Source organism: Typopeltis vanoorti, chromosome 13, assembly GCF_054136105.1.
Source record: "Typopeltis vanoorti isolate ZY-2024b chromosome 13, IOZ_Tvanoo_1.0, whole genome shotgun sequence".
NCBI lineage: Eukaryota > Metazoa > Arthropoda > Arachnida > Uropygi > Thelyphonidae > Typopeltis > Typopeltis vanoorti.
Genome location: NC_143561.1, coordinates 103,459,923 through 103,485,006, shown reverse-complemented (window position 1 = coordinate 103,485,006; position 25,084 = coordinate 103,459,923). Strand labels below are relative to the sequence as shown.

At 37.8% G+C, this 25,084-nt stretch overlaps 1 protein-coding gene across 2 annotated transcripts in view; it reads right to left on the bottom strand.

The window, feature by feature from the left end:
* Positions 1 to 25,084, bottom strand: part of Fur2 (furin-like protease 2) — a 471,861-nt gene that overhangs the window by 295,078 nt on the left and 151,699 nt on the right. For both annotated transcript variants that reach the window (XM_090402961.1, XM_090402962.1), the window contains one exon: positions 24,459 to 24,581. In XM_090402961.1, coding sequence (XP_090259087.1) covers positions 24,459 to 24,581 — 123 coding nt within the window. The remainder of the gene's footprint in view (positions 1 to 24,458; positions 24,582 to 25,084) is intronic.

Genomic DNA, 25,084 nt, shown 5'->3' with positions numbered 1-25,084 from the left:
AATGTTGGATTTAATAACTTCTCATGTGATAAAAAAGGAGGGAAAAATCACCATAATACTGCTAGGTGAGAGTAACCATGCAGTTCTAACAATGGAGATAACAAGGCATAGGCAACTGAACAAAAGATGAGTGTGGATCTACAGAGCAAGAAACTACAGGAAACAGAATGGTGACCTACCATGGTATGATTAATTGAAGGAGAGAGAAATCAGGGCTTTAAAGCTTAGTGCCAGATCAATTACTGATGGTAAAGCCAGAAAATGCCCTTAAAGTTAGGATAAATATAATGGAAGGGAAAGAAATGAAACATGAAATTATACATGGGTACAAGAAGAAGAAGAAGAGGATTATTAAGCACAGGCAGCCCTCAGTTTACGCCTCACTTCCGTTCCTGAAAAAAAAAAACAGGAGTAAACTGAATCAGCATAAAACGAACCCAATTTTAATGGACGGTACAAAGTTATGTTCCGTGCAGTCACCTGCATTTTTTTTGAAAAAGTATCCAGTGTAAACTGCCTAGATTTTCTTTTTCTTTCTTTAAGGAGTTCAGTGTAAGGTCGAATAGATGCAATTACACTCCTTTTTACGTTCGCACTGTTCCCAATTATGGTCCATTTCACAGAGTTCATCAGTCAATGTCTCTAAGCTTGCAAGGATACACTGTAAATCGGCCATTTTTATATCTATCAGAGAACCTTCTTCTCTGATAGATAGATGTTGACTTAATTGTTTGGCTAATTCTTTTAAGTCTTCATTGGAAAGTGGTTTATCGTGGCTCTCTAAGACTTCTGTCACATCTTCAGCTGTAATATCATCCGATCCCACCTCTCATGCAAGCTTGGAACATCTTCAATAACATTCTCCTCTTGCTCTAATTCCTCAAAGTCGTGCATAAATGCTGGAAGAAGTTTTTACCATGCTCCTTTTAAACACTTCACTGACACTTCGTTCCAAGCTGTCTTGATGTTGTTAATGCCCTTCAAAATATCGAATGACCGCCAATAGTCTTTAATAGTTTTTCCTGAAGTGTCCAAGACTCTTACCATACATTTCCATAAATGCTATACGTAGGCTTTGAAGATTGATATAATCCCCTGATCCATCGGTTGCAAAAGCGATATTGTGTTTAACATCCAATGGTGTTCTTACCTTCAGCAAGGTTTTGAGGATATCTAGGGGCATTATCCAAGAGAAGCAATGCCTTGGCTGGCAAATCGTTTTCTTTACAGAAGCAAAGCACGGTAGGACAAAAATAATTTGTGTACCAATCTATAAAAACGTCTTGCGTAACTCAAGCTTTCTTGTTCCATTTCCAATGGACTGGCAGCATGGCTTCCAGACCCTTGAAGTAACGTGGTGTCTGTGAATGGTACACCAACATTGGTTTAAGCTTCAAAGTTTGAGACATTTGCACCCAACAAAACGTAAGTCTCTCTTTTGCAGCTTTAAAACCTGAAGCGGAATGTTTTTCACAGGAAATTAAAATGCGTGATGGCAATTTTTTTCCAGTAGAGCCCAGTCTCATCAACATTAAAAATGAGATCAGGAGGATAACTTCCTTGTTCTACACAGTCTTGAAATTCTTTAGGAAAAGAAGCCACTACCGCAACATCTGCACATGCCGCCTCACCACATAATTTGACACTGTGGCACTTACTTCAAGACTTAAATCTCATGAACCAACCTTTGCTTCCTAAAAATGTTTCTTCGCATCCATCTGTCTTTTTTAAGATCCTCAAAAATTGTTTTTGCTTTCTCAGTTATAACAGCCTGCGTTAGAGGAATGTTTTTCTGATTCAAGTCATCCACCCATAATGATAATAATTTTTCCATTTTTTCATGAAGTTTACCCCTGCTATAACTTGCATGGTTTGCATTTAGTACTGCCGTAGATTGTTATGCAGCCTGTTTTATTCTATCTGCATTTTTCATAATTGTAGTAACAGTCGATGAACGTAAGTTCATACTTCTACAGACATTAGCACTTGTCTGCCCATCTTCCATTCTTCGAATCACCTCCATCTTCTTTTCAAGTATGATCGATTTCCATGCCTTCTTAACATGAAGTTCTGCTAACTTTTCTGCACTTCTTTTATCAGACATGGTGTAATTATGTACTTTTTTACATACTAAGAAGGATGAGGCAGAGTAGCAATTCATGAATGTAAACTTTTTTGGGATTTTAAGTTAGTGTTATGTTAATAAGCCTGTTGGACTAGATGTGATATATAATGTACTATGTACATTAAGTAAACACTGTTACCTCTTCACTAGATGAAGATACGCAGGTGTATAAGGACAAGGTATTAGAGCTGTTGCACAAATTGAATAAGAATTCAGCAATAGGGACTGATGGGATATCAGCGCATGTGCTAAAACAGTGTTCAGCTGAACTTGTCATTCCTTTGACCTTTTAATATGAGTCTCATAACAGGGAAGATTCTGCAGGAACGGAAGGATATATGGTAATTCCATTGCACAAGGGTGGTGCAAAGACGGATGTATCCAACTATCAACCAATTGGTATCTCAGGAGTGGTGAAGATTTTGGAAAAATTGGTTAGGGCTCACATTCAGAAATGGGTTGACAGTGAATCTCTACTTTGCAACGAGCAACGTGGGTTTTTTGGATTTTTGGATTTTGCTAAGGCTTTTGACAGAATACAGCATGATAGACTGTTGCATAAATTGGAGAAAATGGGTTTGGGTTATAGAATATTACCATGGATAAGAGGATGGCTGACTGACATATATCAAAAAAGTGGTATACAGGGGAGATGTGAGTTTGCAAGATTTAAGGTAACTAGTGGTGTACCACAAGTATCAGTACTTGGTCCACTGTTATTCAATCTGTATATTAATGATATTGGGAAGGATTTGACAAGTGATATAGTTATTTGTATATCACTTCTTTTCAAGATGTGAAATCAGTATTCCACAATCCTGATATCATTTTTAACACTGCTTTGTACTCTCTCTAATATATCAGAATTCAAATCATTCTGCAAAGATAGGTAGGGTAATCAGGAATGCTGCTGATATGCAGTACTAGCAGAATGATTTGAATAGGCTGGAATTATGGACATTGGAAAATGGCTGTCAGTTCAATGTCAGTAAATGTAAAGTCATTCGCTTTGGCATGATTAGATATCCAATGTTGTATTTATATTGGTGGGATTAGGATAGAAGAAACTGATGAGATAAGGATCTTAGAGTGTTAATAGATAGGAAGTTGAAGTTTAGGGGCCATGGGCAAAGATTGCAAATACAACTCAAAAGATAATAGCAATGCTGAAACGAACTTTCATGTAAAGATAAGGATATTATTTTGCCTCTTTACAAGGCCCTGATCAAATCTCACTTGAACTATTGTGGTTTGGTCTCCTGGTTTCTGTTGTGATTCTGATATATTAGAGAGAGTACAAAGCAGTGTTAAAAATGATATCAGGATTGTGGAATACTGATTATGAAGACAGATTGAGAATTTGTAGACTGCAGACATAGCAGAAAGAGGGGTGATATGATTGAGACTTACAAACTTCTGAAAGGGTCATACAGGATTTCAATTGATGGAATTTTTCAATTTATAGAGGGTGAAGAAAGGACATCCTTGGAAGCTGAGAATGAAAGCTGCTAAGAAGGGGGGGGGGGGGGAATGAGGGCTAGATTCTTCTCTCAAAGGAATGGATTGCCACTGGATGTTGAGTGAGTGCAAGCAGTGTGAATGAATTCAAGGATAAGTATGATAGCTGGTGGTGTAATATGCGAGTCAGGGACATCGAAGGAGTTCCTGGAGGTCTCTCTTAATAATAATAATAAGAGAATATGTGAAAAAGCTAAAAGAGTCCTTCACTTGGTTCTCATTTTACTGTTTTAGGAAATAACAGAAGATTTAATAACCAACTGTTTCACTATTAATTCTGATCTTTATATTTTGCCAAAGTTAAACTGATATCAGGGAGGAACTATATAATAGTCAGATACATGCATGCAAAAGCTACATCACTAAGTGATGATTGACAAAATAAAAAATAAAAAAAAGAGGACAATTGTCTTAAATAGTGTCACCTATTGAACTTGACTGTGTTCTTGGTCAATGAGCTGATTGCCTGATAGTACAGATACATGCATGCAAGAGCTTTCCAGATGAGAGGCAGCTTTCTTTCTTTCGCATGTTATACAGCAAACACCCATGGATTAAATTTGCTATAGGAACAATAATCTGCCTTTCCTAGATACTCTGGTTACATAACAACCAGATGGATACTTGGCTTTCCCTGTCTATAGAAAACCCACACATCTCTCTCTCTCTCTTGTCTTGTCAGATGTCATCTCCTTCCAGGAGGTCGACTAGCATGAGCTACCACCATGTACGGTTTTGTGCTTCTCTTTTACATTCTTCATAAGACAAAAAGGTCCAGTCAATATTTTCCTTCCAATCTGGTCTTTGTCTTCCTCTTCTTTTTCCTTGTATCATTCCTTCTAGAAGTGTTTGTTTTTGTAGGGATTCATGCCTTAGTATGTGACCAAGGCATTCCTTGTCCTTTTCTTAATGGTTTTCAACAGAGTCCTATCTTCTCCAATCATCTCTAATATTTCTAAATTAGTTTTTTGGCAGTCCATGGGACTCTAAGAATTCTTCTGAGGATCCACATCTCAAATGCTTTTAAGTTTATTTTCACAATATTTTGATATTGTTCAGGTTTCTGCTCCATATAACCATATGTGTTGACCATACGTAACATTTGGACAGCCTAATTCTTGTTTTTGTGTGAAATTCCCTTGAGGTCAGAATGTTTTTCATGCTAATGATGGTTGATCTAGCAATTTCTATTCTTCTCAATATCTCCTTCTCACACTTTCCATTCTCTGTAATTAGTTGACCCAAATATATATAACTCTACTTGAACTAAGGTATTTCATCTTAATATTTATATTGGGTATTTTTCCTTTTTCTCTTGTTACCAGCATGGTTTTGGTTTTTTTGAAGTTGAAATTATGTCCATATTTTTCACTTAGTTTCAGTCTCTTCTGGTAGGTTTTAAAGATCTTTTTATTTTCAGCTAGCACTGTATCGTCTGCATATCTTAAGTTGTTTATATTTCTGCCTCCTATGCTGATTCCTTTAAAATCTTCTAATTGCTGGAAGATATTTTCAGTATGGAGGTTAAATGATATAGGAGAAAAAACACAGCCTTGTCTAACACAAAGTTTCTCCTGATATTTTTATTGAGGCAGTTTGCTCCCAATATAGATTTATCAGTAATCTGATATCTTTACCATCTACTCCTAATTTTCGGATGCATTCGATTAGTTGTTCATGTTGTATATTGTCAAAGGCTTTGTGTAGTCAATAAAACATCAGTAGACTTCTTCTGCTTCTCCAGATATCTTTCTATAACAGTTCTAATGTTGACCAGATCAAAAAAATACCAACTAATCTGTCCCTTGAAACATAGTCTACAACAAATCCATTACTATCCCACATATAAACAGAACTATTGAAAAAGGTGGTTAATAGTGTTGTGTCCCAATTTACGATTATTAGGCTTTCAACTATCCTTACATGTGAAACTCTACTTGTCTTTATCCAAATCTTATCTATATACAAGATATCACCCAAATATAAATATTCAAGCTTCTTCTCCCCTTAGTGTCCCTAAATATTTATTTTATACTGCGCCTTTCAAGACATTTCAGTTTAAGATATAAAATTCAAACACAAGGAGCAATTACCAAAATATGTCTGAGTGTGAAACTAATATGCAGTAGTGACCTTTATCTCGTAACTTAACAAAATCCCCCCCCCCCGCATGATTAGGTTTGTACATTGTTACAAGTGGTGCAGCGGCAATCTCAGACAACTGTATTATCAAGGAACAAAAGTTTATTGAACTCTTAAACATGATACAATTCATTCTTTATCAAATAAAACTCAATTCAATACTAAGAATATATAATACAAATTAACACTAGTTAAACACAAGTATTAGGTTAAGATCCTATATAAGAATTGTGATCATATCGCCATAACAGATTCTATACATACAAACATGTATAATTCTAGAACTAGTTGACCCTTTGTCTAACCCCTTACTGGTCTGATCACGCTATAATTCTGTATCTTCTAGGATATATATAATCAGTTACTCTAATTTTCTCACTAAGACAATATGGATTAAAATTATCCTTTCGCTGAGCTAATACACACTTTTGACCTTTAAAAACTCTCTTAATTAAAATACAATGTACATGCATAAATCTTTAGGCACATGAATACTTATTAATTAATATTAACAAGCTCATTTTCATTCTAGTCTGACATGTACTAAAGTCGTAGTATAATTCTCATTAATCCCCTCAACAGTTCAGTAATTGAATGATTACAATTGACACGAGATTTTACAGTACCTCTTGACTGGGGTCTTTTACACTGGTCTCTACCTTTTTCCGATTTTTATACCTTCCTAGGATGAACTCTTTTATAACTTATCACTCCTAAGTTCTTTTGGCACTAAGATGGGCTTTCACAATCTTTACCTTACATTCTTCAATCGAGGACATACATAGGATCATCTATTCTATAGCTGTGAAATTCACCACGTGGGCACTGGCTTCTTTATAGAATTTTCTTTCTCTCGTAACGATCACTGGATGATGGAACACACTGACATTATCTTCTTTCTTTTTAACTAAACGGCATGCCTCATTTCTTACAATAGGAACACGGAATCGAAATCCCGCACACTTTGTTTCCTTATTGTGTCGGACGAAGAAAACTCCTAACCCGTCACTCAGGAAAACTGCGTGAGACCTATACGAAGACTCGTGAAGAAAACCCTGAGGAAAAAAGCCCCGTGGGGGGGTCTAACCCTTTTATACAATGACCCCTACCGGCACCAATTTCTTTTCTTCCCCTCTTACTGGAGTCGATTTCACTGACCAATTAGAGTGGCGTTTTTCTGCCAAAACATCATGCGGTCCGTGTGCACACGACTGACACGTGACGAAGTCTCAATTCGGGAATTATGACCTTGAACTTTAGTTTTTGTTTAAGCTAACCTCTATGTCACCTATACTAAATTAATCCCCTTTCCAAAATTTTCTAAGAATTAACTTGAATCTTTAATCTCTTATTTCAAGTGTAAAAACTAGCCTCTCACATACAAAATCCTATGACTAATCTTCTTTTCTTTACTTAACCTTATTTTACCATATCACAACTGTAATAAAATTCCCTTCTTTTTTTTTATTTAGTTCAACAAACAATTTCAGCTATATTTTTCACTTGAATGCAAGCATATTTTTCTTTCTTTTAATTTTTTGTATTTGTTACTTTCAAAGGCTCTTAATGATATCTGCTTAGGAACAGGCTTGCTTACTTAGTTATCTATAGAGTTTTTTTTTTTTATTCTTCTCTTGTTACATCATGATAACTGAAAATTTCACATTCTTAAGTTATCAGGGTGTAACAATAGGAAATAGAATCTTGTGACCACCTTCAAAACCACACAAGAAATTAGCATCCCTTATCTGCTCTCGTAATTATCATCCCTGCAATTTACAACCTCTGGACTTACCATACACCTTGTAGCTGCAACCTTTCCCTTTGGCTAAACAGGTAGAACAGCCAACATTGGGATTTTGGAATACTGAGACAACATTTGATTCTACCACTATGGCTACTCAGATTTAGCTGACCACAGCTTGGATACCCAACACAGGATCCACAAGAAAATAGCCAGCTTACTCCACTGAAGCAAGCATAAATACGAGAGACTTTTCTTGGAATTGGCCTTGCAAATCACCTCAGTCTCAACAAATATGATTGCATCAAGCTGCCTCTCATCTAGGAGACTCTCATCCATGGGCAATCTGACCAACAGCCAAGAACACAATCATGTACAACAAGCAAAGCTATTTAGGACTGAGGCCTCCCTGTGTTTATCTCTTGCCAGTCTTATTTACTGATGTAGTGCTTGCATGCACATATCTATAATTACTGTATAGCTCCCCTGATGAGGCCAATTTAACTTTGGCATTATAAGTTTTAAATATCAGAATGCATAATTAAATCTACTGATTTCACCTTCTAGGTTGTCATTTTCTAAAACAAAATAAAACAATCACCTTATAAGCTTAAACAACACTTGCTTGTTCTACAAGAATCTGACAACAAACATGAATTTAAACACAGATGCAGTTTAACCTTATCTTGAGATGTAAAGGAATGAAAACAGTACAATGATATAATTAAGCACAAATTTAAGTTCCAATATTTCTTCTCCATCAAAAAGACATTATCTGGGATACGATCAAAAATTGTATCAACACACAAAATCACGAAAAAAAAATGAAGTGTAGGATGTTAGACTAACTTAGATGTAGGATAAAGGATGTAGGATGTGTAAAGTCCTAAAAGAGATGTCTGAGTGCTGGTAGCTAGCTCTGGCTGTTTTCAGAAATCTTGGAAAGTTTCACACAACCATAGTTAAATTTGTTTGTATTTATAAATCTACTGATTTCAAAAAATCAAGTTTGTATTTGCTGCAGCGAAGAAGAGTACACTTTTTTCCATTTTATCTGTGAAAGGTGACTACAGTTGCAGTGACAGACTTATTTCTTGTGCTCTTTATTTAATTCAGGTGTAAGCAGATTTCTCAGTTTGTTCATAATACAAGTAGCAAGAACAAGAGATCCTGTACTCACCTGGAAAGACATTAGAAGAAGGAGGAGGAAGTATATCCTTAGGAGAGCAAAGAAGAGCAGCCAGCTTCATTATGAGGTATGAAAACAGTGCAGATATTACATTTCTTTAAATGCTCTGGCTATTTTATCTGAGGTGCCTGGATATAGTGCATAATAACAGTATTACTGCAATTTGTATGAAGAGAGACATTAAATGACAGGAGGAAAAATTATTTCATTAAATAGGATTTGTGCTTAATTATACAGCAACAGAAGTTGAAAGTGTTGTTAACAAGGATTTCTTTGATGCCATATTGTTGCAGAGGAGATGATGCAAAAGCTTGTGTGTGTGTGTGTGTGTGTGTGTGTGTGTGTTAAAGATATTAAGCTATTTTAAACGTGGTTTTACTCCATTTCCCAAGTAAGCAAACAGACAAACAAGTCAAGTTTGTGGCTGCACGTATTGGAAGTCTAGCTGGCCCTCAAAGTAGTGTAAGTCAAGGCAACTCATGGTAAAAGTAGAATAAGCTGCTCTGATCACTATTCTTAATATTTATCCTTAATGCACAGCCCATCTCCTTGAAGAGATGTATGATGCTATGTATTAAAGGCAAGGGGCCACTACCCAGACCGGTTTCGACCTTTATTGAGGTCTCATCAGTGGGAGCCTGGCTAGAAATACTAAGATTTTAGTAATACAGAGCTTATATAAGTATTTTACCAGAACAAGTTACCATAAGGTGTATTAACCTTATTAAATCTTGGTATTTCTAGCTTGGCTCCCACTGATGAGACCTCAATAAAGGTCGAAACCAGTCTGGGTAGTGGCCCTTGCCTTTAATACATATCATACATCTCCTCAAGGAGATGGGCTGTGCATTAAGGGTAAATATTAAGAATAGTGATCAGAGTTTATTCTACTTTTACCATGAGTTGCCTTGACTTTCACTACTTTGCGGGTCAGCTAGACTTCCAATATGTGCAGCCACAAACTTGACTTGTTTGTCTGTTTGCTTACTTGGGAAATGGAGTAAAACCAGGTTTAAAATAGCTTGGTATCTTTAACATTTATTATACGTAAGGTAAAATAGTTTCTACACACATATATATATATATTTATGCATCTGCAAAAGCAAGTAAGTTTCCTCTAAATTGACAAACAGAGAGTGCCAGTGGGATTAGTGTCTAGTGCTATTTTCATTTTGTATAGTGAACTGAATTCTGTGGTATACTGGGTGTTGAAAGTGTTTCCACTTGGTTATACTATAAATTAAATATACCAAGAATGCACCTTATTACTAAAATACCCTGTTGTTGAAAGTTTTCAAACTTGGTTATATTACAAATTAAAGATACCAAGAAATTATATACTTGGTATAATCCTTTATCCAAGTGTAAGCAAACCAAAGTTTGCGAAGAGTTGCCCCAGTCCTGAAGTATTTTCAGGTCTGGGGCAACTCGTGGTAAAGGTGGTATGACTACACATCGCTTGCCTTAGTATCCCATAATGCAAAGCACATCTCTTGTGGACATGTATAATATTATGCATTATGGGAAGGGTCACTACCCAGACCAGTTTCGACCTTTATTGAGGTCTCATCAGTGCGAGCCAGAACCAAGTATATAATTTCTTGGTATCTTTAATTTATAGTATAACCAACTGGAAAAACTTTCAACAGCTAACCATCTCTAACACAGAGTATCATTATAATAATAAGGTGTGACACCTTTTGGCAACTCAAATAAGAAAAATATGCCTTTGAATTACTTCAACCTTGGTTGAAGTAATGGGTAACCTCTGGGTCTGGCTCCCACTGATGAGACCTCAAAGGTCGAAAGCGGTCTGGGTAGTGACCCTTCCCATAATGCACAGCATTGTACATGCCTGCAAGGAGATCTGTTTTGCATTATGGGATACTAAGCCAAGTGATCTGAAGTCATACCACCTTTACCACGAGTTGCCCCAGTCCTTAAAATACTTCAGGAACAAACTTTGGTTTGCTTACAGTTGGATAAAGGATTAAGCCAAGAATATAATTACTTGGTATATTTAATTTATGGATGTTGAGGCAGAGGAGGAAAGAATAATGTGTCTGAGCCAGGTGGTCAAATAGAAAACAGGTTATAAATATATCTTAACTAGATAGAAGGTTTGAGATGAGCAGCATCAACAGCATGTTTTTCAAAATGTTGCATACAGAAATCGGCTAATAGAAAAGGGAGCACCATATATAAAAGAGGATACAGCCTATGACTATACCCTCTTTTATATGGTGTCCCTGCCAAGTAAAGCAATGGCATAGATGGCAAACAGAAGAAATCAATGATGTCAAGGGAATATTTTCAAGTAAATTTAAAGTGTCGGAAAGGGAAATATTGAAGGATAAAAAAGTGATGGCAAAACTATCGATATCAGTACTACTTAAAACTAAATTTGGATTAAAGATTTAATCAACTGTTAACCTAGTTCAGAGGAGATGAAGTCAGTTGCATCTAATATAGAATGAAGATTATAGAGTTTATGAATTTCAGGTAAACCATATATTGGGAGGGGGCTAATTTTTTTTTTAACAAATTAAACTGACCTGCAGCCTAGTAAGAACTACTTCCACCCTTCTGTTTCTCCATTGATTTTCCTGCTAATGCTTAATCTCATGCAATTTATTTGTCAGCGATTCCATTAATGTTGACTGCCATTTGAGTTATTTGCTTTGAACTTATAAACTGTAGTCTGTATATAGGAATGACAAATATTATTATTATTCGTGACACCTCCAAGGAGTCCGAAGACTCATTGCAGGAGGAAATCTACAACTGTCTCAACTACTACACCATAATAGTACCTGAAAAATGTATGAGCTGATCTAGCAGCTGCATCTGCATGCAGGAGAATGAAACTGCATCTGCAGTTTCATTCTCCTTAATTCCAATGTGGCTAGGAATGTAGCACAGCTAAATATCAAAATTAAGGACCTTCAATTTGTACAATAATTTTAGAATTATGAAAAGTGCTGGATGAAGATTATACTGAGTATGACTGAATGAAAGGTTGCAGGATGGAGCGCAAACCTGCCATGGAGGAATACTGTATGCTTGGTGCAGGTAATGCCATCAAAATTAATGCAAATAGCTTGCATAACCTGTAACATGCATACCAAAAGGATGTATGGTGATATTTTTTTTTTTTTTATATTGGGCCCATACACAGGAAATTGGTTGGTCAACCTATAGTACATTAGTACCATGTATGGGTGGTGGGTTGGGAAAAGAGGAATTTGTTTACATTTGATTTGAATGACTTTAAATTGTATTCGTTGGGAAACACAGCAGGTGGGAGACTGTTCCACAGTGCAGCAGTTGCAGGGATGAAGGAAGAGGAAAAAAATTTGTTCTGTTTGTTTCTAGGTGTACTGTGAAAGGATGTTGTGTGGCAGCTGCACATGTTCCAATGAGCTTAGTACTGAGCGAGGGAATTATTGATGTTATTTCGGATGAGCATTTCTCATGGAAATATTTGTAGAATATATTTACTGCAGAGACCAAATGTCTGTGTGAAAGTGGGGGGAGAGAGAGTTGGTAAGGGATGGATCATTGATAAGTCTAATTTCCCTCCTCTGTATTGAGTCGAGCATTTTGAGAGAGCTTTTAGGGACCCACTCCATATGTGGGAGCAGTATTCAATAGTTGGGTGGATTTGTGACTTGTATAACGTTAGTAGCTGTACAGGGGTGAAGTAACGTCTTGAGCGGAAGAGAAATCCCAGTTTTTTTGAGGCTGAGGATGCAGTGTTTGAGATATGTTTGTGCCAGGAGAGGTTTGATGTGAGGGTAATTCCGAGGAGCGAGAGCTCAGGCTGTCTGGAAATTTGGGTATCATCAAAAAGGATACTGGGAAAAGTTGTTCTTTTTTATGGGAAATAGTACAGAACTGGGTTTTGTTGGCGTTGAAATTTATGAGGTTATCCGAACCTCATTGTAGGATGGCTTGGAGATCGAAATTGAGGTGGTTGATGTTCTGGAGGACGAGGTGAGTTGTGTAGGGCAAGGCTTATCAAATGCAAGCAAGGAGTGTAGTGTGCCATCATCTGCAAAACTGTGTATTGGGTTGGAGGTCAATTGCAGTAGGTCGTTGATGTACAGCAGGAACAGGGTTGGTGAGAGGACAGAAATTAATGCTGGAGTCCCACAGCATTAATTGAGTTGTGCGAGGATAGGGAGCCATCCACCATCACACACAGTGTGCGTCCAGACAGAAAACTGGCAATCCACCTACAGAAGTCCTGAGTCAGACCGAATGATGGTAGTTTGCCTAGTAGGCCTTTGTGCTAGACCCGGTCAAAAGCTTTGGAGATATCTAGTGCAACCACTTGAGATTTGCCAAACCTCTCCATAGCATTTGCCCAGAGATGGGTGACGTATATGAGTAGATCTCCTGTCGATCGACAGTGGCAGAATCCATACTGGTGGTCATTTATTTGGCGAGTGTCTTCAAGATAGTGTAGGAGGTGGGAATTGATGATTTTTTCCATTACCTTTGACAGGACTGAGTTAAGCGAGATAGGGCGGTAATTGGATGGTAGTGACGTGTCACCCTTCTTGGGAATGGGCTGAATATAGGCCAATTTCCAGTTTGTGGGATAGATTCCAGTGGAGTAGGAGAGTATACATAAGTGACACAGGATAGGGGTCAGTTCTGGAGCACAATTTTTCAGAACAATCGGGGGAATGCCATCTGGGCCAGGAGACTTTTTTGTGTCTAATTGGGACAGTATTTTTCTGATTTCATCCTGGCAAAAGGATATGGGTGGCTGGAATGGTTGGGGGACATTTACCATTGTCAATTATGCATTCATTTGAAGCAAAGTATGAGGCCAGAAGATTGGCTTTTTCTGCAGGTGATGAGACAGTAGAGCCATCAGGGTGTGAATAGTGTTGGACAGAAGTTGCGGCCAATTGCTTTGGCAAGAGACCAAAAGGCTCGGCTGCCGTTTGGACAGGCTGCTAGTTTCCTGCTTTTTGCTCTTTCAAACTTTGTTTTGGAAGCAATTGTTTTTTTGCATCTATTTCGGGCTTTGGTGTAAGCTTTGAGGGAGGATGAGGTTCCTGATTTCAGCCAGTTGTGGTATGTCCGGTGTTTCATCTCTACAGCCTTGGCACATCTTTTGGAGAAGCAGGGTTTCGTTAGGGAATGGCAGTTCAGAGTGTTGTGTGGAATGTACGTATTCATGCCGGTGAGGATTACTTTGGTAATAAGCTCGGTGCATATGTTTGGGTTGGAAGGCCGGAAGCAATAGTCCAACCATGGGAATGCAGCATAGAAGTTGCAGAGGCTGTCCCACTTGGCACTATTATAGTGCCAAACTACTCTTGTATGGGAGTGTCTGTGTAAACGTTGTTGCATGGGGAAGGAGATGAGCACTAGGTTGTGGTCAGAATTGCCCAGGGGGCTCACTACTTTCACTGTGTATTTGGAGGGGTCATTGGTGAGGAAGAGATCTAGGGTGTTTGGGGAGTGGTTTGGGTTATCTGGTATTCTGGTTGGCATCTGGACAAGTTGTGTAAGGTCGTTCGTGATGGCAAATGTTTCGGCATCTCTGCCTGCAAGATCTGTACAGCTGGAGGAGAAAAGCCAGCTAGTATTGTGGATGTTAAAATCTCTTAGGAGGATGATTTCACTGTTGGGAAAGTGGGATTGGAGAAAGTCTATTTTTAGGGAGAGGAAATTAAAGAGCTCAGGGTGGTTAGTTGTGTTGGGGGAGCAATAGAGACAGCAGATGAATTGGACTGAGGGGAAGGGATATTTTCAACCAAAGGAGGTAAACGTTGGGTGCTTCTAGGTTGGGTGCTCTCTGGCAAGGTATGTCTGAGTGGATGTATGCACAGACACCACCCTTGGAGCGAAAGTTGTTGAAGAGCGAGTAGTTTGGGAGGTTGAGATAAGTGGTGCTGGGGGAGGTGAGATTTGGGTTTCTGCCAGGAAGAGTAGATGGGGGTTTGGTAGAGTGTAGGTGGTAGTGGACACTATTCAGGTTGGAGTTTAGGCCACGGATGTTGGTGAAGTGGATTGTAGGGTTTTGTGGGACGTTTGTTGGACTGCATGGATCTTGCACATTTTCTATGCGGTGCCTGCTAGTGGCATCACTTGGTTTTTTCACCAGTTTATCTTGTTTATAGTTGATGGTCCAACTGTTGTCACCATTTTGACGTTTTTCTTCAAGTTGTCTTCGAAGCTGGCATCTTCGTTCTCTTTGTGCAAATGATGTTTGGTTGTGCACGTATGTGCAATTGGAGGCAGGAGTCTTTGAACTTATTGTTGATCGCTGTTATTATATTTGATGTACTTGTCGGTGTGTCGCAAGTCACTTTTACTAGGCGTGGAAAGTTCATACCGTCCTTCCTTTTATTTATAGGCCTGAAACGATGCCATTTGACGATATTCTCAGGATCGATGTTGCATTCTTCGGCTAGTTTCTTGATATCCTCTTGTAGTGATTTTCCATTTTCCGTCGGGAAGTTCAGAATGATCGCATTGAGTTTTTTTGTGTTCAGCCTCCATCAAGTTGTTTACCGTTGAGGGGATTAGATCACGAAGTTCATTCACTGGCGGAGTGGAGCTTGCATTGCGCTGGTTTTCGATTTTATCTAGCTTAGCTTCGACTGCACGTATTTTGTCGGTAAAAGTTTCACTTAAAGCATTGATGTGCTGTTCGAGATTTTCGACACGTTTGCCTATGTTCAGAAGTTGTTTTACCGAAGGAAGGCACAGCGAACAGAAGAATGGCTGGTTAAGTTCGATAAGTAGCTTATGTGCAGCTTCGTCAATTTTCGTGCAGGAAGCATGCAGTCAGTGGCAACAGAACTCGCAGAATATGCCCTTTTTTCGTCTATCACACCGGTTTTGCAGCATTGAGTGACTTGTGTGATATTGAGTTTCCCAATGCAGAGTAAAGCTACTAGTCCATGTAGGATGCTCTGGAAGAGACTTTAATTTTAGGGAATAATTAAGAGACAACCATTGCCATCTGAGTGACAGAAGAGCAGGTTCATTCACCTCGACAAAGACTTGGAATGGAAGATATGTGAAAAGCACCAGTAGCTATCCATGATCCCTGATGATGGATAAGATCCACATGAGCTTTGGATCAAAGAAGAGTCCTAAGAACTTGGTTTCTGTTGCTACTGGAATAATACTGTCAGATTCTTAACTTGGGATCTGGATGAAGAATATGTTTTTCTTAGAAGTGTACACAGATGTACTTATTTCTGCTGGAAACTTAAACCTATTACCAAGAGCCCATGAAGAGACTTAATCAACTAATTGCTGACTTCTTTTACCCTCATATTACATGAGTGACAGTAAAGTGTGAAGTCATCAATTCACATATTGAGATGACTACAGTAGGAGGAAGCAGTTCAGTGACTGAATTAACTTTGACAACAAAGTGTTTCACACTTAAGACAGAGCCTTGGGAAATACCCTCTTCTTAATGATATGCTGAGAGAGCATACTTCTGCCCCGGAACTGGAAAACTCAGCTAGACAAAGTTTTCAATAAATACAGGAGGTACTCGCTGAGACCTAGGTTATAGAGGTCTTTTAATATGTCATATCTCCAGACTGAATCATAAGCTTTTCCATGTCAAAGATCAATGAAACCAGATATTCTCATTTCAGAAATGCATCTATTATACATGTTTCTAAATGGACTAAGTGGTGTACAGTGTATTGGAGAGAAGATTGCGGAGTCCTAAATATCAGAGAAGTTTGTTGTATTGTTCACTTATTTTGGAGTGACAATAACAAATGACTCTGCCAAAGATATGGAAACTTGTCCTCTAAGTATTCTGCTGTATAGTAAGAGTAGGAGATCTATGATGATGAAAGATGTTTAATCATCTCATAATGGATATCATCAGAACCTACTACACTGGCATGAGACAGTAGAAGAGTTCCTCCTTAATGAATGGCTGATTGTATGACTCGAGTCCTTTGATAGAAAAGTTTAGCTGCTGTTTTTCTTGTTGGTCTTTTAATATTAAAAATTCAAAAGGATATGAAACAGTTGCTAAGATTCTAGCAAAATATTGTGCTTTTACTGCAATAGCCTTATCAGCAAAAACACATCCATTATTTTCCAAGGTAGACAAAAGGTGTGTTCCATGTACCTTTCATTTTCCAGATATTATCCTAGAGTTTTGGCACTGGTTGGTTGATTAATCAATGACGTAAATCAGATCCAAGCCTGTTTTTGACTGATGTCTCACATAAAGTGCGACTACGCTCCAGACAAAGTCTAGAGCATGTGAACAAAAGTTGACTGAGTGTACCAGCCAATAATAAAAAATATGATAGGAAAAATAAGTGTATGAGTGTGAACGTAAACAAAATGAAGGAGAGAGTGCTGTGTGGAGACTTGTTATACGAGGTGTGTTAGTAGAGAATTTGACAAAATCGTACCAACCTGGCGCCACCATAAAAGATGTAACTGAGTCTATTAGAGAGCAAAAGGAAAGGGTGAAAGAATTGATTGTTGTTGCAGGTACGAATGATTTGAAAGGATATAAAATGGAAATGATAGAAGACCTAAATGAATTGTTTGAGGTAGCAAAAGAAAAGAGTGAGAGTTAGGATGATTAGTCTTTTGCCGTGGTATGACAGTGAAGTGTTTAAAAGGAGGGCCATAATTGCAAATGACTTTATGCGTGGGTTATGTATGACGAGTGGTGTGGAATTTGTGGATGTGTGGAGTGAGTTCGATGGGCGAAAGGATCTAAATAAGATGGATGGCTTGCATTTGAATGGATTCGGTGTAAGGAGACTTGAAAAAGTGTTGCTGAATGTAGTGGATGTGCAAAATCAGGGAAACTAGATTTATTAAGCGGGGGGGAGTAGATATGCAGACCTTAGGGAGGCAGTTGAGTGTATGAATGAGTATAATATGCCCGAGCGAATAAGGACAACAAATCAGAATGGGATAGTTAATATAAGGCATCAAGGTAGGGATGGGGCTACTTGGGGTCTTGAATTCGTGTACACTAATGCTAGGAGTATTAGGAACAAGAAGGAAGAGTTTTTGGCCATGGTTGGCACTTCCAGACCACAAGTTATTGGCATTAGTGAATCATGGCTCAATGTAGATGATATAGCTAGTGGGATTGAATGTGATGGGTATAGTGTGTTCAGGAATGACAGGGAGAATAAAATGGAGGGAGGAGTATTATTAATGATAGCTGATGAGCTACAGCCAAGGAGAATAGAAGTTGAATTGCAGGATAGAGAAAAGAGCATATTTGAGGCCATTTGGTGTGAGATTGTGGCTAGCGGAACAAAATATACAATTGGGTGCTGCTATAGACCAGGTGATGGAAAAGATGGTGGAGACAGTATGCATAAGCAAATAGAAGAAATGAACGTAATTATTATGGGAGATTTCAACTATAGTCGCATTGATTGGAGTGAGGAGAGGACACACAGGAGGAAGGAATTGGATTTTATGTGGTTATTAAGGGATATGCAGATATTATCTGTGACAGCATGTAATGGAAAATACTAGGGGTCAGAGAGTGCTTGACCTAGTAATTCCATCTGAGAATTTGGCTGTAACAAATATGATCACGTTGCCACTAATCGATGAGAGTGATCATAGGGTCTTGACTTGGGAGGTGGTTAAAGGTGTGGAATTTACAATTAAGACAGGGTACATGTGGAATTATTGGGCTGGTAAGTATGACAAGCTTAGGAGTTTGATTGGTTCAGTGCCATTGCATGTACAACTGCAAGGACTAGAAGTTGATAGTGCATGGGAGGCAGTTAAGAAGTGTTTGCAAGAAGCAATGGTTGACTGTATACCTAGAGTCCGAATAATAAATCAACTAGGGGTTAAATGGATGAATAACACCATTAAGCTTGAGCTGCAAAAAAAGAAACAACTATGGAGGGAATTTAAGGAGAAAGGTGACCGGCAGGCACAAGAACGGTATAAAGCACACGCCAGAAGGGTAACGAGTGTGGTAAGAAAAGCAAAAAAGCATTACAAAAGAACATTGGCCATGCAGGCTAAAGAGAATCCTAAACAGTTTTTTCGATATGTTGCAAGTAAAAGGAAAAATGTATATGGCAGAATGATTTTAAAGAATGCCGATGGTAGGGAGATAACTGAATCAGTTGAGTTACTGGTGAGCATTTTGCAAGAATATATCATCCAGGTGGTGATATTGCAGAAATGAATGAACCATTAGATTATATGGGAATTGTGGTGAATGAAGTGGAGGTGCGTAGTCTATTGCATAACCTCAATGTCAATACATCTGTGGGATTGGATGGTATGCCAGCTCATGTCGTATGAGAAGCGGCTAAAGAATTGTCAGTACCCTTGACCATTTTGTTTAATTTGAGTCTTGGGTCTGGGTTAGTCCCGAGGCGGTGGAAAGAGGGGAAAATAGTTCCACTGCATAAAGCTGGTTCCAAGACTGCTGTTGTAAATTACCGACAGATTAGCATATCAGGAATCGTTGTCAAGGTCTTAGAGAAATTAGTCAAGAAAAGAATGCAGGATTGGATAGATGAAAATGGGATATTGTATGGGGAACAACATGGTTTTGTGAAGGGTAGATCATGCCTCAGTAACTTGCTCACGTTTTATAACACAGTGACGGCTGAACTAGATAAGGGTAATGGGTTTACAGTGATTCTACTGGACCTTGCCAAGGCCTTTGACAGGATACCACATGGAACCCTAATCAGTAAACTGGAGCAGATGGGGATGGATATAGGGTTGGTGAGATGGATAGGAGGATGGTTGATGGAGAGATACCAGAGAGTGGTTTATTCAGGAGTAGAGTCCAAAAGACGGCTTGTGATTATTGGTGTGCCACAGGGCTCTGTTCTTGTAGCACTACTTTTCAATTTGTTCATCAATGATATAGGAAAGGATCTGAGAGGAAGTGTTCACTTGTTTGCTGATGATGCAAAGTTGGGTAGAGCAATTGTGAGTGCACAGGGTGTCAAAATTTTACAGGATGATTTGGATAGTTTGGAGGACTGGGCTAGGAAAAATGGATGTCAATTTAATGTGGCAAAGTGTAAGGTTATGCATTTTGGGGTGAAAAGAATAGCAGCAGTATATCACTTTGATATACTGCTGCTATATCAATGTGATATACTGCTGCTGTTCCACCAACACTCCCAGGGATTTGGGAGTATTGGTGGAATTGAAGTTTATGGGGCAAACTGCAAAAGTGGCTAAATCAGCTCATCAAATTACTTGGCTTCTGAAAAATACTTTAACAAGCAGAGACAAACAAGTTATTGTTCCTCTTTATCGAGCCTTGATAAGACCCTATCTAGACTACTGTGACCAGATATGGGCACCAGGGTTTATTCTTGATGGGGAGAAGGTGGAGAGGATCCAGAGACGAGTGACCAAGATGATAGCAGATCTGTGGAATGAACCTTATGAGAATAGGTTGAAGATTTGTGGCTTGCAAAAATTGGTTGATAGGCAGAAAAGGGGATGATATGATTGAGACATTCAAATTACTGAAGGGTTTATATAAGAATAATCCAGAAGATATTTTTGAAAATAGGACTGGTGGTGAGAGCACTAGGGCCATGCATGGAAGCTGGGCAAGAGTGTGGTTTGCAGGGGTGTTAGAGCTGGGTTCTTTACTTTTAGAGTAGTAAATGAGTGGAGTAAGCTGCCAGAGTCTGTTGTGGGTGCTATGACGGTAAGCGAGTTCAAGGCAAGGTATGATAGATATGTATGAATGTTGAATAGTTGTTCTTGACATGATGTTAGGGCCTCCCTCGATAAGTCTGTCGACTCCTTGGAGTTGCCTGGAATAATAACAATAATAAAAGTGCTTTGGCCAGAGCATGGAAGCTGGGCAAAAGACATCAAACTTAAAAGCTATTAAGTTTGATGTGGAGGGATATCTACGAAATATATCCCATGTGCTGTCTTAATTGTTTTTGGCTGCCTGGCACTCTCAGTTCCACTGAGGCTTTGAATAAAGTGGAAATCAATATGCTTTTGGAATTGCAGCTGTTGCTGTCTGGACAATACAATCTGTAACATACTTCACTACTGCAATGATAGGCATTTGATTGCTTCAACATGCAAGATGGGAAAAGTATTTCAGTCAGCCTGGTCCATGTTCCACATGGACATTCATGCAGAAGAACATGGTTCCTGGGAGAATAATGCAAATAACAGGAAAATGATCGCTTCCATAGATGTTCTCTTCTACATTCTACATGAGCAATAGAAAAATGGCAAAGAAGAAAAATTATAAGGTCTAATGCAGAAAACAAGCAGGTAGACCTATGGAAGAAGGTATAGATCATTATTGAGAAGGGAGAGTTCATGATAGTCAAGCATTTGCTCAATGAAAAGATCTTGTCCATTCTTGTTAGCACTAGCACACAGAGTAATGTGAAATAACAGAGTTACTTCTCCTTTAATTCACAACCTATTGGTAAATCAATGAAACATAGTGTAATAAGAAATCTCATAGACAAATCCCTACTGTTTCCAGAGCATTATTAAGTTGGGTATGTTGAAAAGGAGTATGATTTCCCCCTCCCCCAGGATAGCTACTCCACCATGAATAGGGCCATCTCCAGTTCTATCCTTACAAACAACAGTGAAATGACTTAAGATAGGGTCCTCTGAATTTTAAAAATGTTTCATGCATACAGAAAGGTTTGTGTGACCACCCCAGAACCTTGATATCATTAATATTTTGGTGAAACCCACAACTGTTACTGTAAAAAATTTCCTATTCTTGACTTGGTACGTTTGTCTGATTTCCAAGAAATTGATGGCTTACCTTTGGCTTCTATTTATTGATTTAGATGTATTAGACATATCCATCTCTTGTTCTGGACAAATGTTTAATACATCTGATGTGTCAGGATCATTTGGCAAGTTTAGATTTTTCTATTTTTTTCTATGGAAGTGTCTGGTGATTTATCTTTAAGTGATATCCTTGCCATAATTTTCTTGACAAGTGATTCTCATTGAATGGGATTATTTTTGGAGTTCGGCTGTATGTCATGCACAACTGATGCACTCCATGGAGTAGCACTCACTGTAAAGTTACGATACAGTAAAATTATCAGATGATGGAATAGAACAGGAGTTCAAATTGCTGCTGATATTTTCTTTAACTGTCATCTTCTCAGCATAAGAGGATTTCAGGATTGTGGTGATCGTTGGTGGCTATCTCTTTGCATCCTAATATATTTTGTTCTCCTTTTATCTTATATTTCTTTTTCATCTTTCCACTTCTGACATGAACAGGAGTAAGCTGGATGATCTCCCTGACAGTTCACACATTTAGCTTTCTTTGCAGAGCAAGATTTATTATCATGCTCTTTATTACCACATCAGACACGGGTGTTAGAGTCTAGATAGGCAGTCTGGACACACCCATATTTTTGATATTTAAAGCATCTCATTGGATTAGGGATGAACAGTCTAATGGGACAGTTGAGATATCCTGCTTTCACAGATATTGGAGGCTTAGATGTATCAAAAGGAAGGGTGGTGTTCCTGGTTGGACTAGGTGACCATCCTTATATATCAGAATGCATCTCATACCTGTCACTCACAGATCTTTAAGCTCCAAACAAATCTCCTAATCAGAAACATCAAGATTATCTCCTTCTGATATCATTCCTCTACAAGAATTAAGTGTTTTATGTTGCTCTCAGTTTTTTAGAATGTTGCTGACATGATATTTTCACTAGGATATCACCAGAACACGGTTTAACTCTTTTGGAAGAATCTGCCAATGCTAAACTCTTGAATAAAGAAAGTTGACATTTTTCCTTATTAGCTTTTCACCTGTTGCACAGATGATGAAAAAAACTGGTACATTCATGTTGGTATAACGTCTTTTTTTCGTACTTCTGTTATCAAATGATGTATCTACTTTATCAGCACTTGGTTGGATTTTGAGGATGAAGAATTCATGCTCAAAGGAATTTTTGTTTGCCACTAGTGCTCCCTGCTCACAACCAAGCCCACTCACTGCAATGACTGAGCTCGAGAGTGGAATGGCAGCAGTGCTAACCCTAAATATATACCATCACCACAGTATGCTTTGAGCTCCATCCCCAGAGCTCAACACTATTTTAGCTCTTTGAATAATGAAAGTTATTAAAAATGAAAAAATTTACAATTAATGACTGGGTTGATTAATTAATCCTGCCTTAATTTAGACTACTATTACTTTAATATATATATATGTGTGTGTGTGTGTGTGTGTGTGTGTGTGTGTGTGTGTGTGTGTGTAGGAAGATCGATTTACTCGGTTGATATACATTTTTTTAAAAAAATTGAATGACTAGAAACCGAGAAAAATGAAAACAAAGTTTAATAGCACAACTAGTTTCAGCTTGTATCAGCCTTCTTCAGGTGCACATTAAAAAAGAAATAACCAGTAAAACATAGAGGAAATAATTGTAAACATCACAAAAAGTTAGTGTATATATATTCAACATTGAATATATATACACTAACTTTCAGTGATGTTTTACGCAGACTTCAATGTTTCAACGTTGAATATATATATATATATATACACACACTAACTTTCTGATGTTTACAATTATTTCCTCTATGTTTTACTGGTTATTTCTTTTTTTAACATGCACCTGAAGAAGGCTGATAGAAACTGATATGCAATTAAACATTGTTTTCATTTTTCTCGGTTTCTAGTCATTCAATTTTAAAAAAAAAAAATATATATATATATATATATATATATAAAATGCAAATTCCACCCATGAAAAGTTGTATCTAAGTATCATGGATATATAATATAATATAAAAATTAATCGAAAGCCTGCTATGATGGAGACCAAAGTTGGGACTCTTCTAGTGACTTCAATCCCCTAACAAGCAAGGTTTATTTATTTATTTATTTGTATGGAGTTTACTCCCTTTTTCTCCCCTGTCCCTATTGGGGCGAGTTGAGCCCCCTCATGTGGGGTTAAATATTTATGGTTGTAGATCGGTGTGTGTTCAAGGGGCCAGTTTGCCTGTTTGCAGGATGAAAAACACCAGATAAACTGGCAGAAAAAAACCCTACTGCCCACCCCCAAGACCTGCTAAACTTGGCTATGGCTGAGGAAGATCCTCAAATTCCTCACGTCTTCGACGGAAATCAAACCTGGGATACTCCTTCCGCCATCATATGGTAGCGAAGCGCACAGCCACTAGGCTAACCACACGGACTGTTTATGAATAGAACTGATAACTAACATTATTCCACTAGGAATGAAAGAGTAAAAATATTTCACCTCGACTTAGTCTATTAGAATCGCCAGCTAGAATAAATAAATAAATAAAAATAATAATCGGTGGGGAGGGGGGGGTAAATATACTATCGTTGTTTTGTGACCTTTTCTATTGTCAATTAGGTATAACATACATAACTTACATTTCTTTAAAAACGAGCATGTGCATTTTTAAATTACTTCCCAGAATTCCAAAGATTGATGATTACTGATGTTCATCCAGTTGTCGTTAATCCAGCAGATCCTTTTGCAATAATGAATTAATTCTTTAAGGAGATTGTAAGCTTTCAGAATGCGAAAGGTCAGTCATTTACAGCCAAATATCAGGAACGCAATGAACAAGTAAGGTGGCAGACACAGACTGAGTAATGAAATTCATCTGCTTAACAAATATTCTTAACATGCAACAATAACAACAACAAAAATAAAATTAATTAAAAAAGCAACAATTTTGAGATGACCTACCAAATACCACTGTTCTGGATATAATGGATCAGGAATGCTCCTATGGAAGACTGATATTGGTGGTTCACTGTACTTGTCTCTTTTAAACCGCCGTTTAGCATGCTGTTGTTCCACCCAGAGTACCTTTTAAAATTTATAAAACTTTTATAAATTTTAAATATTTATAAAAGTATTAAGTAATAATATCCAAATATTTAAGTCCACTAAAAACGAAACTAATCTTTATAACTAATATTATCGCTAAATGATATTCTATGCTAAATAAATTTCTATGTAACTTGTAACAGAAGATACAAGTTACATAGGAATCAGTCACCAATTTATCTACTTGATTATCTGATTCTCTGATCACTGGCTTGGTTTTTCCACAGACAGACATCTGAAGTTTACTGGTATTGTCTTTTGTTTGACACTAGCAACTGTTTTTTTTGTAATTTATAAGTTTGGCGTTTAGCAAAACTTTTTTTTAAACAAAAGTGATCTAGAAATACTATTCTATTCAATTTTTTTTTTTAATATATCACTTACTTTGCTCAACTGTTTGTCATTCAACTTTTTTTAAAATGTGAAATATTTACAATCAATCTTTACACTCTTATATTGCATGTGCCTGTGTATATGTGAAC